Source organism: Drosophila subpulchrella, chromosome 3L, assembly GCF_014743375.2.
Source record: "Drosophila subpulchrella strain 33 F10 #4 breed RU33 chromosome 3L, RU_Dsub_v1.1 Primary Assembly, whole genome shotgun sequence".
In the NCBI taxonomy this organism is placed as follows: domain Eukaryota; kingdom Metazoa; phylum Arthropoda; class Insecta; order Diptera; family Drosophilidae; genus Drosophila; species Drosophila subpulchrella.
Window position 1 is genome coordinate 14,421,520 of NC_050612.1, and position 19,664 is coordinate 14,441,183.

A 19,664-nucleotide genomic window follows, 5' to 3' on the forward strand; every position below is an offset into this window, starting at 1 on the left:
TTGCGGTTGCTGCTTAAGAGTTGCGTCTTTCGACATGCTAATAGCCATTAAATTCAATTGTGCCCAGCATTCCCCCAACAACTCACCGCCACCCCCCTTTGGTCCTTCAATCATCTCCGGTTAGTGGCGAAAAAGGGGGCAGAAAGTTTCCTATTGCGTTCTGCGTTTTGCAAATGTAAATGCGAGTCCTGAGTCCTGAGTCCTTAATTTATGCATACACACGCCACTACAATGAGTGGGGGATATTCTCGCAGAGAGCCGGCCAGATAACGCTAACGGTATAACGGTAGAGGGCTTAAAGCCGCACTTAAAGCCCAACACATTGTATACGCAATATTTGTGGGCAAATGCTGCCAAAGCCGGGCAATCAGCATAGATACGGTGAAATATCGATGCCAGGAAATTAGAGTTCCATGAAAACTTTATCCATTTTAGGGCAGAATTTGTATAATGAACTTTAATTTTAAGTATCCTGGTATAATAACTTCTTAGTTAAAGCTATAATACTGTTATTACAAATAATAAACAATGTATCTTGCATTTTTATCTTAGAAGGTAGTAAAAAGTACTCTTTACATATCATAATATGTAGAGTTGCTATTCTATATGTTAACACGTCGTATACGTAATACTTTCATGTATAATAATATGTTAAAGCTACCCAAATCTAATAAGATCATTGTTATAAATACCAAAATAAAATCATGGAAAAGCAACTTGCTAACTAAAGCTATTAAACTAGTTTTAAATATAATATAGTTTAATATAACGACCTTTTATCTTTCGATGCTGCTATAAGAACAATTGATTTGTTTATTATGATACCTGATTATCATTTTTAGTCTCGCTTTTCTATAAGTTAGCCTTGTTTTCAACTTTCGAGGTTGCTATAAGTACAGTTGATTCATACATAAGCTACTATCATTTTAAGTCTCGCTATTCCATAAGCTACCCCGTCGTATACGTAAAATTTCCAGGTAATTACGTTACAGAAAGTTATCTAATTGGCCTGTTAATTCAAAGCTGATGCCATAGGATCAATGTTATAACTGTGTTATAACTTTACTGCCAATTCTCCGTAATTTAATTAAGCTAAGGCTTCCTGCATTTCCCTGCCAACGAATGCAACATTTGCTCAATCGGCAAACTCATTAGCACAACTCCTATCCACTCTTTTTTTTTTTTGCACACTTCCCCTTTTTCTTGTATTTTTGTTGGCAGTCCAACTTTTTACCTCCCTGTGGTTGGGCTGTGTTTTTTTCCTTTCTTTTCAGTATGGGGGAAACTCCTTCCGGGAAATTTCGTGCGCATTGTTTCATGGATTTTTGATTCGTTGTCGCCTTCAAAAACCAACCAAATGAGCGCCACTCGCACTCGACGTGCTTAATGAGTTTTCTGCTGTTACTGCAGCATGAAATGTTCTTTCGGTTCATCACTTTGCCAAGTGCAGCACTGCAGTTTTCCCACCTGCAGGGGAAAAGCGGAAAACAGGGGGAAAAGGGGGTCCACTGCCTGTCAGTTCCATAATTTAAGGCGCTGTTCTAGTGGCATTTCGACTACATCCACTTGACTCCATGGCGTTGCCGTTGTCCTCGTCCTCGTCCCCGGCAAATGCAAATGCCAACTTAAGTTGATTTTAAGTGATAGAAAAACAAGAGGGAGAGGGATGGGGGTTGGGGGCTTGGTAGAGGGATCTCGGATGCTGAGACGGCTCACTCTCGAGGAAAACCCCTTTAAGGACCTGGAAGCCGCCGTTGCCGCAGCCGAAGTAAACCGTCGCCCACACCTGGCAAACATTTCGAGTGCGCTGCTCATCACCATCATCGTCATGGTGGAAACCACCTGGTCTTACCACCCATTTACCAGGTGGAACAAGCGCTGACAGTTGACTTTTCGCATTGCACGCCCCGAGGAGGCACTACCCCCCCTACCCCCGCTCTTTTCGGGCTCAAACTCCACTTGACTCGACTCGGGCTCCCTTGTAGACCAAAGTGAGTTTGCTCAAGTTTCGTCTTGTGCTCTCCACTTTTTTTCATTTCATTTTTTTTTTTGACATAAAAGTGAAAAGCATTTAAATATAAAAGCAGCCAGCACACAACTACAGAAAAGAGCAGGCGGAAAAGTGCAGGGACTGAATGGTGACTACCTGGGCACTTTATAATTTTGCACGGCAACATTGGGCCACATTGTTTCGCCGGGGGCGCCGGGTGAGTAGCAGAAGTAGACTAAAGTGGACTGGAGACCGAAGACTGAAGACTGAAGACCGGAGCCCCAATCCCCAATCCCCAGTCCCCCAGAGAGACGAAGACAAAGACTCTATTTCATTTCCTTGCGTTCCGCTGCGTCACCTCAATGGCATAAATTAAATGCACGATTTCATCGCCTGAATGCGATTTGTGTCAAAACCCATTTTCCTGTCCTGTCATGTCTGCTGGATGGACTCAAAGGCGAAAGGAAAGGCGAGGGAAATCGTCCCCTTTGTTGTACTCACCATTGTGCATGGCCACACTCTTGTCCTCCACGCGACTCACATAGCAGCACAGCTCGTCCTGGCGCTCCGCGTTCTCGATCAGCTCCGCCTCCACGGAGAAGCCCCACATCTGCTCCAGGGTGGTGCGCTGCAGCTCCACCTGGTACAGGATCTTCATGCAGACCTCCACGAACTCGTGATTATGTAGCTGTGGCGAAAGGATATATTATAACTTGTTAATATTTTTCTAATAATTCCATATTATAGCATTTTATTTCTATGGCATAGTTCCCTTTTATGAATATTAAAAATTCTTCTGGAACATCTTCTCTATTACATTTGAATGTATCCTTAACTAAATGTTGAAATAAAAGCTATTTTCAAAAAAAAAGTAGAGAAAGCAAAATGTCCTTCTCCTTAATGCGTAATTCATATAATAATCATATTTCAATCTTAAGGGTCTTATCAAACTTGTTTTAAAAGATAAAGGGAAACCCCTAAACATGGGTCTACAGCTCAAGAACATTTTATAAATGTAGTTAAAAAATCTTGTTAAGGTTGCCATGACTTCTTAAAATAAAACCAGTCAGTTAGTCAAAAAAATGAAGTAAGTGAACCAGTTCACCTTTCTTATAAAAACTTGGATGAAACGTTTATATAACCCAAACTCTATATCTTCGTTTAATATAGAGTTTAAAGGATCCCTGAAGTTCTCTGTGTCTTGAGTGAAAGTTTCGAAGTTTAAGAGCAACTTGGTAATATTTTCCAACTATGTGGGAAGACAGATTCTTAAAATAAAACCAGTCAGTTAGTCAAAAAAAAAAAGTGTCATAAGGCCTCAAACCAGTTCACCTTTCTTATAAAAAACTTGGATTATGTTGGTCTCAGAAAAATATTACAAAATATTAAACATTTGAGTAACCCAAACTTTTAAATCTTCGTTAAATATACAGTTTTAAGGAGTTCTGAAGTTCTCTGTGTCTTGAGTGCAAGTTTCGAAATTTATGAGCAATTTTGGTAATATTTTCCACCCATGTGGGAAGACAGATCGATGGAAAGTGAGTTTGAGTGGGCGAGTTAAGTGCCAAATTAGCCGAGTTACGGCAACAATCATCGGGGGCAGGGGCAGAAATTGATTGAGTGGAGTTACTGGGAGTTGCTCAAGTTGTTGTCGAAATTTATTGAACTGCCATGGGCGAAGGAAACTTTTTATCCAGCCCACTGAAACGGGCTAACATTCACTTTCCCACTCCAACTCCATTTGCAGTTGCAGTTGCACATTTTTGCCATTTGCCAATTGGCCTGGCCTGGCCAATATTTACTAGCTTGTTGTTGAGGTCGGAGTTCGGATTGTTGGGGGTCAGGGGTCAGAGGACAGGAGGCAGCAGCCAAGGGGTCGAAAGTTTTCAGCTAGCGGCTGACTTGGCAGCTGGCTAAAGTCTCACCTAGACTAATCGTGTGCCAACTGAAGGGGAAAAGGGAAATGGCCAACGGCAAAAGTTCATAATTTATGGCATTATGTTTTTGGAAATCGAAGAGTAATGTTCGAAGTGGGTGTGGAGATGAGCTAATTGTGCAATTGGGTACTTTGTTGCAAGTACTTTGTGTAGTAGAGAAGGAAAATATCCCAAAAACTCAACCAGTACCTGTTATGGTGTAAAAAATATTAAGAGTACTTTGGCGAAAGTTTTTCACATTGAAGGTAAGCCCTAGAAGTACATTATAAAATAAAGCCAGGGAAAAATGGTATTAAACCTGATAGCTTTGGTAATCCTATTTGTAAAACAAACTTAAAACAAGTAACTCCATTTTCCCCCAATTAATTTTGATGACTCACATTTCAGACATGAAATTTAAGTATTTTAACGATGTGCACATGAGATGAACATGCCCTAAAAAATTCCAAGAACTCACTTTACGCTTGCCAATGTATTATTTACATAAATTTAATTATTTAAATGGGCATAATTAAATGCAACGCAAATAAAGCTTTAGCAGGCATTTCTGTGCAGTGCCATTAAATTTGCAGTAATTCAGAGCCAGGTTCCACAACCAACTCTTTGAATATTCCCCCCAAGCCACGTTTCCAAATTCCATTTGCACAGCTCCACATGCAATTTCCAAGTTAAATTCGATAAGTTGAATTGAACTTGGCACCCTCTCATCTTGAACACCCAATGGAATTTAGTTAGCAGTGTGAGTGGGGGATTGCGAGGGTGGGCATTCTGCATTCTGCATTCTCACATTCTGGCTTTGATTATGTACTTACATAATTTTCAATCAGATCGTTGCGATGCGGCACAAAGTAATTGTGATCCTCCATGTCACGTCGCTTCTTGACGCGCACAAAGTGCTCCATGGGATTGAGGTTGCGACGGGCGCAGGCGCTGGCGAGGAATTCCTCCACAGACATGGCATCACGTAGATAAACTGTCGAGTAAGCATTGTCGGGCATTGCAACTTTGAAAGTTTTTTCCGGTTCGTCACGTGAATTCATCTGGAAAAAGGCAGAAAATTCGATTGGATAAACAGACAGATATACACATATATATACTCGCTAGGATATACGTAATACGTATATACACGTACAATGTCATTAAGCAGTCAGGCACAGACATTTGCGAGGCCCACACACGGACACAGAACAGATACAGATACAGAGATACAGATATGGACCCCACAACCTTATAACCAAGCCCATCCCCTGCACATTCTCGAATATGGCCACACGGAAGTGAAAATTGAAAAATAGCAAACACACACATTTGTACCCGCAGTCGTAGCCCCTCGACCCCCTGAAATGTAATGAAAAATGTCGCCAGCAGTAGCTCAGCCATCGGTAAAAGGCACACGGAGAAAAAAAGGGAGTCAAATAGCAGGATAATTGATGGAAAACAAGGCTGAGAAGGATTTGTCCGGAATCATAATGGGAAACCAATTATTTAGTCAAAATTCAAGTAGCAAAGAGTTTAAAGACAGACTTTTTAGTAAGGGTCCTTGCAACCTCATGATATTCATAAAATGAAATTGGCTTAAATTTCAATCTTTGTTTTTCATAAATTCTAAACTTTTTTATCAGAATTTTAACAGGAAATATTAACGAACCTGAAACATAAACAATTCCATTTCAAAAATTCCTTCCAAAATCTAAATAGGTCTTAAAACACATAGGTCTTTATATGGATGGTCATAAATTTTTGTGTTCGTAGTTCTATTATCTTTAAAAATTCATCTTGCATTTCTGTAACTTTTTTTTCTCCCAGTGCACGAGCAGTCGCGGATCCGGACATGCTGCAGGATCTGCTGCCGCCCCGAGTTGAGTTTGAAGAAAACTCAGTTAAAATGCTTAACCGTTTCCACAACGTCATCGTCATCCAATGTTAACTCCGTGATGAGGCTTCCTGCTGCTGCTGCTACTGCTGCTGCTACTCCTGTTCGTCCTTTTGGTCCTGCTGCTTGCCAACTGCAACTGTAAACGAATCAGGTGGCCCAGCTGCCAGTTGTCGGCAGCTGGAAATTGCATTTGTATTGGCAGCCATTGGCAATGGGTTCGTTCAAGTTGGCAGCAGCAGTTCCAGTTCCCCGCTGCAAGAGGTCCTGGCCAGGTAATACACCACCACACCCACACACCCCGCACACACACGCAGGACAATTGAATTAGTTTGGCAGTCGGCAAAGGCAGCTTCTCACTCGGATCCCAGCTACAAGAACTGACGGAGAGCCTCCGTTTGCATTTGCATTGCATAAGAATTTTGCATATCGATTACAGGATCATTATGCCAAATATAGCAACTTTATATTCATGGAAATATATGTTAAATTTTGCGTTCACTTATGGGAAATGGTTTCTACTGAGAGTTACTTATACGTTATGTATAATATATTATAAAATTTTTAAAATTTTAATAATTTTTGACCTAGCAGAAAAGTATTTATAGATTAAAATACAATATTTTTGATGGCTTTTCAATGGAATAAGACTATCAAAAAGTCCTACATTCACTACTTGAACTAAAGATTTGGAATAGACATTAAAGAAGACAATACTGCAAAATCAATTTTATGATTTCCATTGTTAGCATGGGAAAATGTTAATCTATCTGTGTTCCTGATTTCGAGGACCAATTGTCCTCACATTCGGACTGTATCGGAGATTGAAGCCCTGAAAGACGATTAATTCAGCACGAACGCCTCTCGCACACTTAACTCTCCTGACTAATTAACTTTTGATTGTTCCCGACAGAGTCCCCTTAAGGCCAGGGAAATTTCAGCTCTCTGCCATTGTCGATGGACAGCTTAATTAAATTTTAGCCAGGGTATTTCAACTTTTGCGAGATGGTTATTTCGGCTGCCGTATAACTGGTGCATGGCCGATGATAATTTGCTTTGGAGAGCTTTAATTTTATTTGCCATTTCTGAATTGCAGTTGCAATTTCTGCTGCACTGCAGTTGACATGTTCGAAAAATGGCCAAGTGAAATGCAGTTACACGGCAGTGGATATACCATGTATATATATTTTTTGGGGGGATTGGCTGGGGCGAAAGTATATGAACCAAATCAAATGCACATTTTTCAAATTCATTGAGTTTGCAGCGCATTTACAACGCAACAGCGCTGGGTCTCTCATTTATGTGTGTTATTTCATTTCATTTGTTTTTCCATGGCAATACGAGTGCGGATGGATTTTTCCTGGCTTTATTTCTGTTTTTTTTTTTTTGCTTGCAACCGAGTGGCAGCGTGACTGCTGATAGAAGGTGAAAAACTGGGTGGAGGCAATTGTGCAGCGTTGGCAAATTTAATTGGAAATGAAGTGTACGCCGGGCAGAGCGAAGCCGAGAGTTAGCCCCATGAAATCCGAGTTGTGCACAAGATTATTTTGTCAATAATCGAAATAAATTGAATTTATGAAATGAATTTCATTACGAGCACGAGATATGCACAAATTGGTTACACTAATTGAAGCTTAACAAGCAGCCCAAGTGAGTCCTGCTAATCGACTGTCCACATTGAGGTTGATATGATAATGCCTCCGGGCTATTTGCTGGAATTTAAACATCTCTTTATTCTGCGGACGGACCGCTTCTCGAGTTGATTTAGATTTGATTGTGTTGAGGTCATTAGCAGGGGCGGGGAAAACGGGCGGCATCTGATCACCATTTGAAATGGACTCCTGCATTATTCACTTAAAATATGCAAATATTTTCTTTTGCCAAGTCAACTTGCGCTGTATTTTTCTCTCCCTTTTCCGCGGCTTTTCTTTTGCCTTTTGCAAGGGGAGAGAGAGACCCTTCATAAATTTCATTATTCTTTTTGTAATTTTTGATGGCCATTAAATGCAAATTACAAAAGCTAAAATACACAAAAACAGCTAAGTCTAATGGACAGAGGGGCGTGGCCGGTGGACACATTCATTTTTTTTTGGTGGCCATCCATTTAAACATTAGCGCTCAATTTAGCTTTTAATGCCGTTTCCGTTGCCTTAAATAAAAATTCAATTACTCAGACGCACACACACACAACACACGCACATTAAAAGAGATGGGGAGGGGGGGGGATAGCCATAAACACACAAACAGTCACGAGCAGTGCCGTAAATGCGTTTAAAATTGAAATAATTTTATTACCCATACGCCCCGTGGCCGCACATAAATGCACACATTGATGCGGCGACAACCATGAACGCACATAAATGTGTATATACATACACTTAAATAAAATACAGCCCTACACTAGAACGATTCTGTGTAAATGTTTGTTCCTAAAATATATTTTTATAAATTAGGGATTAAATAAAACGTTTTGAAGTAAAAATTAAAATTTAATCCATTTACATTGAAGCTTTTTCTTTTGTTCAAATATTAAAAATAATGAAATCTATTAAAACATAAAATCATTTTCATTCTTTTCCACTGCTTTAATTTTTGAAAAATATACAATCCGAAATTTGCTTTTCGAGTTTTAGAACTTTATAGTTTTTTCATATAAATAAAGCTTTCTAGTTTTAACCCTTAAGCTACATTATAAATTTATTTATATAAAATACGTTCTATAGCCTTACTCTTATTTTGAGATATAAAATTTAACTGAAATATTATTTTGATGTTTTAAAGAATATTCAACATTTATTTCATTTGAATAATTTTTTTTTAAGGACAAACACTTTATTCCTCAGTTTATAGGCTATGTTTTTTCCAGTGTGTACCTGTTGTATTTGTGGGATTTGTGGACTCACCTGCATGGAGCGACGGCTGGAGCCGCTGTTGGACCGCGACAGCATCGGCGGTCGCCGCTTGGTGGCCCCGCGTCCGGCGAGCAGGTTGTTGAGCAGCGAGGGCGAGCGGGCGCAGATGAAGGCGTGGAACGAGGAGACCGTGAACACGCCCAGCTTGTTCAGGGTATTCTTCGTGGGACGCGACACGTGAGTCAGCAGCGACTGTTGAATAAATGACGAATGCGAAAAGTTTCAAATTAAATGTGAATACAAGTTATTTTTGGGGACAAAGTCCCCTCAGCCCCTCGCCAGTGCCCCAAAAACTAATTTCCTTATATTTACGATCCTTTCAGAGACCATTAAAAGGCTGGCAGAGCACCTGTACACCCGTATACCCGTACACCTGTACACTCGTATACCTATGCAAATAAGCCTTTGGCATCCTGCAGTCGGCTGAAGTTGTTCTCTTCACAGGTGCTGAAGTTGTTTGCATTTTGTGGTTATTAATAATAAATAATGTTGCTTTTCAGGCACACAACTGCACTTACCACCCCGTCGAGCCCCATTTTCCAACCCCATCTAACCTGCTATTAAAAGCGCAATCAACTTTCAACCCTTTCAGTCAGTTAGTCAGTGAGTCAGTCAGTCAGTCGGTGCTCGCAATTCCTTCTAAGGTTGCCAACAGTGGGCGCGGGCGAAGGTTGTCTTTAAGCCCATTTAAGATGCTTAAACTTTTGTTATGGAGATTAATTGTGCATGTTTGGGTTTTGATTTTCCAAGAGTACCTCCAGCGGCCATTGTGCAAATAGGTAGAGGTAATTATAGACTACTCACACCCATAAAGGGTTTTAAACTGAATTGTAAACGGGTTCCTGGGCATATTGTTGTTAGAGGGATTTAGGCCAATGCCATTGTGCCAGTCTTAAGCTCTCGACCACGTTGTGAATCTGCTTTTGATGTTCCTGTGAACCGTGGTAAAATTAAGCCCTCTATTGTTCTGACATTGAGCAGTGATTAGGAGGGAGTAGTTCCTCAAGTTTATTTTGAATCGAGCTTTTAGATTAATTTCCAATTTTAGGAGCCACCACAAAGTAATAAAGGCAGGCTCTAAGCTAAATCGAAATTTACCAAGCTTGAAAATAATTTATTGGGTATTAGCTTACAATAAATCTATTTCAAACCTATTGTACAAAATTGTAGTTGGAGTAATTAAAATGAGATTAAGAGCTTTTACAGCTCCTTAATTTTGCAATTTTTAAAGCTTTGTGCCTTTATGCGATGTTTAAAAATAAAGCCTTAACTTACTCCCTTGCCGTATTTAAAAGCCAAAAATTATTAATTGTGGTTGAACACCGCTGTTAACGACAAATATGAAAAAAAAAACATTTTCAATGTAAATAATTTCGTTTTTTCTAAAATAGCTACAAAGAAAAAAAAAATGTAATTTGCTTGTGATAGTCCACATAAATTATAATCGTATGATACGTTTAAATAGGCTCTAAAAAATCTATTACGATAGGTTAGTAAATGCAAAAAAATGACCTACTAAATAAGTGGCGCCCAACGTGGGGCAGACCTCAACGGCGCCCAAATGCAGGCAATACTTTTTACCCTAACAACTGCGCTCGTTCAGGATGAATTATAAAGCCGCCAGCAGGCAGTGCTTCCGCCATTAATTGCATTTGACTTATCTCTCTGACAGGACGAATTTGGGGGCACTGGTCGACAGTCGTTTTTGGGCCATAACTCACCTTCGGATTGGGCAGCTCGCCACTTTGCAGCGAGGCCATGTAGCAGCGCAGCCGGAACTGTTCGCAGTGGAGCCGCTCCAGGTTCTCCTCCCATTGCAGTATCTGCGTCTGGATCTGATGACGCGTCTCCTGATCGGTGACAACTGATTGCTGCAGCTCGGCCATGTGCTTCAGCTTGTGATCCTGCAGGGCGAAAGGACATAAAACCGGGTTAGTGCTGCCATATGCATATAAACGGATGTAGGTACATATATGTGTAAGGATGTGTGCGACACTCGTTGGTGGGTTATGAATGCATCCGAGGCATGGCATCATTAGCATTTCATGGCAGCTTTGCCCCACTGCTGCTGCGGTGGCTGCCATTTGACGAAAATACATAAATCACGCGTCATGTGCAGCTAAAATTTTCCAGCTTGCCCTACCCCGGGTTTCCACACGATTTTCCCATGATTTTCCCCCTGCGCAATTCAAATATCTCTCGCCTGCTCTGGCCTTCTGTCCTTCTGATACGCTGAAGTGCGTTGGCAATGCACCAAAAAAGTAAAAAAAACTCCCTTTTCGACGGGAGCTGCATATACGTGCCCCTGTTTTCATTACAAATACCGTTTGACTTCCGCCGCAGCTGCCTCCCTTTTTCGGTGGTGGGCCTGGCCAGAACCCGAACCAGAAGCAGAACCAGAATTCAGCATTTGAAATCCCACTTTGGATCCCACTTTCACGTGCATTTATAGCACGCTTGCATAGATCTCACGGAGCACGTGATTGTTTCATTTTGGTTGCTGTTACAATTCAGCTTTCCCGCCGTTGTTGCTGCATTGAATGCGAGTCAGTAAGCTGACAATTATTTGCAGATGCAGATGTAGATGCAGTTGCATGTTGCATTTTGCAGGTTGCAGGTTGCCAGTTGCCATTGCAACAGTGTGTGTGTGCCGTGGGCGTGGCAACAACCTGAATAGGCACTTTCGATGTTCGACATTTTAATGAATGTGTACACATAAACAGGCAGCGGCTAAAGGACCGAAAGGCTCGTCGGATTGGGGTGGGTAGTTCTACCTGGGATTACGTACCAACAGCTCTGTGTGTATATTTGAACTGTGCCACGTTGAGCCTTTTCAATGTTTGTTTTACGTGGAAATAAATCAAAGTTTTGTGCATTTTATTTGCACATTTCGCATACGTATGCTCCATATGACAATGTGTGCTCTGCGGTGGCATCAAGTCTGCCTGCAATCGATATGCGAGTGTGGCAACCTCACTTAATTCAATTCCACTAAAGATGGCAATTATTCCTAGGTTGTGGTGCAATCCATCTTGGTCGACTGCTCTGCATTCGGCAGGCATAAAGTTGGTTAATTAATAAACCAAAATCCCATTATGCACTGCGACCACAGACACACACAAACTCGCTGAAGGATGTTTCGGGGGTGAGATCCTGTCTCCTTGAAGGAGTTGTCCTCCTCCTTCTGGCTGCTGTCAATGGCACTTGGCACTTGAGGAAAGCTGCTTATTTGACAAACACAAGCCGGAAGGAGGCCGGGTGGCTCCAAGAGAGACACTATCTTCCGACCCGAGTGAGTTTTGTGATTATTTACAGCACAAAACTGTGTGTGGGCGTGGTTGGAAGGAGATTTTCAGGCAAGCAGGCAACAGTTTGTCCTTGTCAAAGTAATATGGGTTCTTCCTGGCCCATAAATAGCCCTCGCCTGCTTGACCATTAATCGCCCTGGCCATTGTATCCATTGTGCTGCATTCCATCTTTCCTCCTCCTCTCCAACGGAGGAGGCACTCCAAGGGTTAATGGCAATGTTAATGGACTTGTAATTGCCATGCAATTGGGAGTGTAAATCACGCAAACGATAACTACCCGCCAGCGATCCTTGAACGGCGAATCGCTCCAGGGTGTTTGAACTCCATTGGGTGTCCAATTCGAGAGAGTGGAATGTTTACTGCACATGCAATGGAAATATTTGACAAACAAGGAACGCTATCTGCCCCACTCAGGAACTGCAGCTTTTGTAGCTATTTCGTACTAGTTTACTGTCCTTTGTTCTATACCAACGTTGAAAAATAAAAAAACTTATGGTGCATATGGAGTGGAACAAAGGTTGGCTAAGCGGGTTGGATTTTGATTGAACTGTTGAATATAGTAACTTAGTAACAATACAGGTTTTAAAGAATAATAGTTTTTGTATTGAAAGTATATTTTGTTTATTAGAGAAATACACTTTATAAGGATTTGTTTTAAGGTCCTAAAAGTTAGAGTTCCGTCCTTATTTCTTTATGGTCCACTGCTAAAGTCATTCTTCTTAATTGAATGTCAAAAACACTCAAGGAGATATTTCTTTTCTTCGGGGTGTTATTTAATTTAAATTGTTGTTTCCTGTATATTCATGGTCTGTACTGTTAAAGCTTGTTTTCTTAATTTAAAGTCAATCTCCTTTTGGGTTAGGCTTCTTCCGCTCCGGCTACTCCCGCACTGAGTGCCTCCCACCCCGTTTATTTTGAGGCTTCCTCCCGACAAATCCATTTCACTACGCCTGTCCTCTGGGAGGATATTAACAGCACTCCCAGGACGGAGCAGGGGATGCACTTGTGCAGCAGGCTGGTCTGAGACTCTGGTCACGGTCTCGCTGCGGTTGCCGCTTGTTTTGACACATGTCACGCGCTAAGTGACAGCCCCAGCCACAGTTCGAGCAGCTCCTTTCCGGAGGACGAAGGATGGAGGACGGGGGATGGAGGATGGAGGTTAGAGGATAGAGGACAGAGTACGGATCCGGATCTGGCGTCGGCTTGAGGTCCTGCGGACTGGGCTCCCTGCTCTCATCTCAATTCCCGTGAATTTTATTATTGCTTCATAGTTGGATTCCCATCTATTTTCCCTTTTCCCTGGCCGTATCTGTCGCTCCTTGACGATGAGTTTTTGCGGTTCGCCTATTTAGTTGTCCTGTCTCTCCTGCTGCCCCCGCCCCTGTGCCTGTCCCCCCAGATCCTGTCGTGCGGTCGTGTTCCTGTGGTCCTGCCGTTGTCTGTTGCGCTTTCATTAAGCGCCACTTGAGGCTGCCTCTGCCCCTGATGATGCCTCTGTCCCAGGGCTCACATTTGTGAGGCAGCTACACAGGGCGAAAAAGTGGGGGTCGATGCTATGTAGGTGGTTTTGGCAAATACTGCTCATGACGCTAATCTGATTGACATGATTTATGTCAGTGGCATGTTGTTGTTTATTTTCCCCATTTCTCCAAGGGTTTAATTATCTCTTGTTTTTAGAATTGTAAATTACATTTTCAGCAAGTCTAAGATAAAACAAAAAGAAAATGTTTTATTTATTTACCCTTTGCTCTTTATTACTCATGGGACCTTTTATTTTAGTGAAATATTTTGAAAAATAATGAATCATATATCAAGAAAGATGAACATCAGTAGCATATAAATACTATTATTAGTGTCATGTGGAACTTTTGTCAATGGGTAATTATATTTAAGCTCTATTTACAATACTGTTTTTAAAAGCAAGAAGAAGTTCCTAATGTTCTTTGTTGGTCCTTAAGAGGACTTAGGTCTTAATAAAAGAAAATATTTATTTTTGCCAATTAATTGTAATCACCCTATTTTTCCCCCAGTGTGACAACTGGAATCTGAAGCTGGTCGGGAGCTGCCATTGCCATTGCAAGATGTACTTGTTATTATTATTGCTATTCTTGTTGTTGTCTCTGGTCTGCCATTTCCGCTTGAGAGTCGAGAGTTTGGAGAGTTCATGGTTCTTGTTTTGTTTTTTGTTTTTGCTTTCGTCCTGTAGCTGCTGTGTTTTGGTTTGATATATGTTTTTACTCGGGAGTACAATTAAAAAATACATTTTACCATTGTTGTTGTGTCCCCGTTGTCAACGTTCAGCGTTCAGCGTTCAACATTCCACATTCAACATTCAACGTTCCACGCATGACAGGCCAAAGATGCTTGAAATGGCAAAACCACTGGTACAACAATAACCAAAACGTCGGTGAGTGGGGCAAAACAATGGACTGAAATAATAATCATGCAACGGCAGTCGGGCAAAAGGACTCGTGACCCGGTATCAGTTTATTTTGCTTGCCACTGCTAATGGTCCCTGTCCTTGTGCACTTCACTCCAACTACAGTCCATCTATAGTCCACCCCGCTCCATGATAACAATCAATTAGAAGAGGCCACCCTGCGGCCAAAAGGATATTGATTTGTTCAACGGATCTGGACTCTCCTTTGAGCCACCTGCTCAGATGACTTTTGACATGGCTTGTGCATTAAATGGCTGCTCCATTGCAGTCAAAAGTCAGAGGGGGGTTCACCCACACTCTGCATAAACCGCATAAAGAGGTGGGGGTATGCCAAACCACCCCCCCCCCCCCCCCCCCCACCCCATGTCAACAAAAGGCCTGAAAAATTGTATATGGTCTGCATAAATGCTGACCACAAAATGATGCCACATTATATAACGTGTGAGTGCTGCAGTTGAGCGGCGGTGGCGGCCCCCAGGAAAACGGGGGAGATGCTAAGCCCGAAACCCCCAAACTCAGACCTCTAAACTGACGCCTAGGTCTGTGGCCACAGGATGAGCTGGGCGTTTGGATGATGGGTGTGGGAACTGGAAACTGGGCATTGGGGTGTGCTCCTAGTTCCTGGTTGCTGTTGACAATTGAATTGAATTTTCCGCCCCTGACCACAGCCACGCCCACTGTGTCAGCGCCTACATAAAGCATATTTTCGCATCTGCATGCAGCAGGCTCGCACAGAGGCCTCCCCCCCCCCCCCCCCCCATCAGCTCCTGCCGAGGCCAACAAAAACAAATCAAAAACCAAAGCAAACGCATTCTGCGCAGGATGATGGCAGGATGGCTGGATGGCAGGATGGTGGATTAAGGGCCGGGCTCCTGATGTCCTCCTGGTGGCAGAACCCGGTGGCAACCATATGCCAGACCCATTTCCTGTGCAACTTTGGACCAAAAGTTGCAAAAATATTCGCACGTTTGGCCAAAAACAAAGCTAAACCAGTGGGGTCACCACATATGCGCCTTTTATGCCGGACTTTGGAGTTGGAGTTCAACTCGTTTCTCATATTTCTTGCCATAAATTTTTACCATTTTGGCATTAGTTTATGAAATGCCACGCCCACCCACACACACACACACACACACTCGCTGGCCATATACATACATACATCCATGAGGTTTGCCAGGTCAAACTAAAGTTCTTTTTTCCCATGATGAAGAAACCTCAGGACAAAAACGAACCGAACAAGTAAATTTTATGGTAATTATAAACTTTATGGTTTCATTAAAAAATATTGAAGAGAGAACAGAGCAGAAAAAGTAAAAAAAAAATGCCGAAAAAATGCACAATACGAGTGGGAAATGGGGGGCTTTGGGTAAAAAAGGGGAGCGCATTGTTTTCCGCCCCCGCCACTGCCCATCGAAGTTTCTTCGCATTTTGTGCGGCTTTAAGTTGGTCTAATTAAGTAAAGTTTTCGGTGTAAGTTAAAATTAACTAAATATGCATTTCATTATAATTTTGGTTTACAAATTTACGGTTTATGGCCAACGCCAGGCGTTGCTAGCCGGCAGAAAGCCAAGTGAGAGATAAATATTACAGGAAATGCACATACGTACATGTATGCCAGTGCGGTTGGGTTTCACTTTAATTATTATAAAATTAATTGCACACTTTAGGGCTTTCCCGGAGTGTGTGTGTATCTGTTTGGTTGCCTTTGCAACTGAAGTGGAGAATTTAAATCTTCAATGCCGGGCGGAGAAGATCTGAAATGATTGCCTACTTTCCGGCTCAGCAGTCAAGTAAAACAATTTTCATTTACTAAATGTTTTCATAAAGCGCATTTAAAATATTTTAACTGCCTTTCGGAGTGTACAGAAATTGGATTAAGCTGGCCATTCACGACTGTTGCATCATTTAATTAGTGCAATTATTTAAAATCGATGTCGGTTGCAACAAAACCATTTGGCCGCAATAAAACTGCGGTTGAGGTTCTTTAAAAATGTGTAAAATAAAATGTATAGTTTACAAAAAGAAATTAAAATGATTATACCTTTCTTGTTTATTAAGAAACACTTTATACACAAACAAAGTATATTTCAACAAAAATAATTATGCTACATTTTGGGTTTTTAAGGTAAGTTTATTAGTTCCTTGCGCAGAGGATATATTTTTGATGGAAAAAGACCTAAAATGTAAATGTAATGTAATTTTTTATGGAAAAAAGGGAACTAAAAATTATAAAACTGCGGTTAAGGTTCTTCAAAACTGTGTAAAATAAAATGTATAGTTAAAAAAACTAAGTTTAAACGATTAACCTTTATTGTTTATTAAAAAACACTTTATACCCAACTAAAGTAGATTTCAACCGAATTAACTATCCGACATTCTGGGTTTTAAAGGTAATTTTATTAGTTCCCTGTTCAGAGGATATATTTTTGATGGAAATAGAACAAAATTTTAATAAAAGTAATTTTTTATGGAAAAAAAGGGAATTAAGAAATAATGCAAACGTTTTCCCTTTACAAAAACCCTTGTATCAACGAAATTCGGAAATTTTTGCATCTACGTGCCCGATATGAATACTTTTGAATTATTTCCCTACTCTTTATAAATAAATACCACTATTTTTGATCGCAGCCTTCGATGTGAGATATTTTTGAGCCTTTGAACATGCGTTCGTTACCAGAGGTTTTGTGGGGGATAAAAAAATGTGCAAAAAAAAATGTTAAAGCAAACAACAGTTTAAAACCAGAGCTTCGGCCAAAGGGACTGTGGGCGGAATTGGTGGGCGTGGTGTGCGCGGGAGGCGTTGGCGAAAAGTGGGCGGGGCAGGGCAGGGCGGCAGTGAGTTGCTATTGAGCTGAAATGACAGCAGCCATTTCAAATTGAAAGCATTCAGGAGGGGGATGAGCAAAAAAAAAAAAACGGGAGTAGCAAGTAAGCCTTGTTTAGACAGCGCCGCCATGGCAATTGCACATCAGGTGCGAGGGGGGTTTTTGTGGGGGGGCTGGGGGGGTATTACAGGTGAAAAAGGGGGTGGGGGGGTTTCGTGAAGCTGGGGTCGCAGGAGTCGTAATTAGAGCGTAAAAACCAGAGCGTACGAAAAACCAAACGCGCTCGGGCAGCTACTACTATTTTTTACGGCCCTGCATTGTGTATCTGTGTGTGTGTGCGGGCTTAGGTGTGTGCGTGTGAGGGCTTTATGCGAAAAGAAAAATAGATAGCTAGAAAAAGAAGCAGCTGGAGGAGAAGTATACCATCCATACATATATATACATATATGTATGTTATAAGGCAAAAAACTAGAAAAGCTAAAGCAAACGAAGCGAAGTGCTGCCAAAACCGCCCACGCACCCGCCCCCTGCCAAAGGGGGTGGCCCGCCCCCGCTGACACATATATGATTATTTCCGAAAGGTGACAGCTATAAAAAACAACAACAAGCTGCCAGCGTAGGCGTCACACAAAAGTAGAAGGCAAGACAACAACAAAAAGTGGCAGAAAAAAGGACAACACTGTTGCTCTTTTCACAGAAAAAGGGGGGTGGGCGTTGGGCGTTGGGTGTTTGGTGACCCGCCCACACGCAAACACTCACACCCACCCACACACACTCACAAAAGGAGCAACTAGAATGATGCGTTGGTGTGACACCTTTTTTTTTTTTTTGCTGCCTTACTGCCTACTGTTTCATCTTTCTTTTAATTTCATTCATTCCTCGGCAGTCCTTCTGGTATTTTTCTGGGAAATTAATTAACAACAAATGCATGAACGCAGCAGTAATGCTAAATACTAAATGCAAACTGCATTTATGGCCCACTCCTTAAGCTCATTTAATTAATATTCATCCAACAAGTTTGGTTTTTTTTTTCGGCCCAGCCAGGCGAAGCTGGGAAAATGGGGAAAATGAGGAAAAGCGGAAGCAATAGTACCCAGAGCACTCTTATGGCAATCTCGGACTTCCGCTCAATGGTTTTTGTTTTCTTTCTCAGCAATTTCTTTTTTTTTTTGGCCAGCGAAGTAAACACAAACAGGCCGAGAAAGTGAGATAGAAAGAGATGGCGAAATGGAGAAATGGAGCAAAAACGCAGCAGTTCAAGGAAGTAATTATGGTTTATCCAAAGGGACAGATAGTGGAAGATGGATGAAGCAGCACGGCAAATGCAGGCCTTCTCGCTCTGGTCATAACATCAAACTACAACTTTGTGGAGCAAATGGGAAAAAAATGAAATTAAAAAAGGGCGCCAAGAAAAATTAAGGGGGCGGGAACAAACTTTCAGAAACTGGGGCACACAGAAAAAATCAAATACACATAATGTTTATACTCTGATTTATTTATAGTTAAATATTTGATTATTATTTAGAAGGTAAAAAAAAGTACTTCTAGTTATTTGTCATTTGTTAACAGACATCCAAATTTAGTTATTATTCTAAGTAAGTAAGTTTTGAACATTTTCTGAGGCATAACTAAAATATATCAATATTGGATCACAATTAAAAACTTATTAAAAAACCTGGACTGGACCGCTATTACTTTTATTTTAATATATAATATACAACTTTTTTAGGGCTAGGAATATTTGCGGCTTAGTCACAGGAACTAAAAGACAGCATACCACCAACGTTTTTAATATCCTTCAAAGTTGCCTGCTTCCTATTAACTACAACTTCTTATAATAATTTCAAAACTTTCCTTTTGCAGCATTTCCCATAACCGGAAGTTGTAATTTTCCTGCAAACACTGTAGCAGCTGAGGCAGCAAAAGAAAAATCAGAAGCAGCAGCAGGAAAACAGCAGCGATGCCGACGACAGAGACGAATGAATCAAGTTGTTGAGGATAGGACAGACAACATAATTGTCTTTTGGAGTCCTTCTAACTAACTAACAAGCAACAAGAAAAACAAGGGAAGGGCTGAGGCCAGAAAGAAAAGCAACTGAGAATGACATGATGAAAAATAAATAAACAAATAAAGTTTACTTTCTTTGGCGGGGCTTTGGATGGGCTCCATATCTACCCCGTCGATTTCCAGTTGCCTGGTTTATCCAGAGCATTTATCGTGGGCCAAGTGCAATTTCTTGTAGTTTCAACTCGAGTTCAATTCTGTTTGCTTTTGCGATTCGTTTTTCCCATCTTTCCTCCATTTGCTTTGTCTTGCGACTTGTGCGGCGCAAAAATTTCCCTCACTTTGATTTGGTTTTTCCACCAACCTTTCACCCA

General features: G+C 41.3%; 2 protein-coding genes across 18 annotated transcripts in view; both read right to left on the reverse strand.

Annotated features, from left to right (window-relative positions):
- LOC119555572 overlaps positions 1-19,664 on the reverse strand; it is a 91,201-nt gene that overhangs the window by 26,732 nt on the left and 44,805 nt on the right. For all 17 annotated transcript variants that reach the window (XM_037867036.1, XM_037867035.1, XM_037867038.1 and 14 more), the window contains 4 exons: positions 10,434-10,616; positions 8,704-8,904; positions 4,740-4,967; positions 2,492-2,678 (listed from right to left, as the gene is read on the reverse strand). In XM_037867036.1, the coding sequence (XP_037722964.1) occupies positions 2,492-2,678; positions 4,740-4,967; positions 8,704-8,904; positions 10,434-10,616 (799 nt within the window). The remainder of the gene's footprint in view (positions 1-2,491; positions 2,679-4,739; positions 4,968-8,703; positions 8,905-10,433; positions 10,617-19,664) is intronic.
- LOC119555575 lies at positions 13,259-13,474 on the reverse strand. Its single transcript, XM_037867044.1, is given in 1 exon segment — positions 13,259-13,474. A coding segment is annotated over 1 exon segment (216 nt).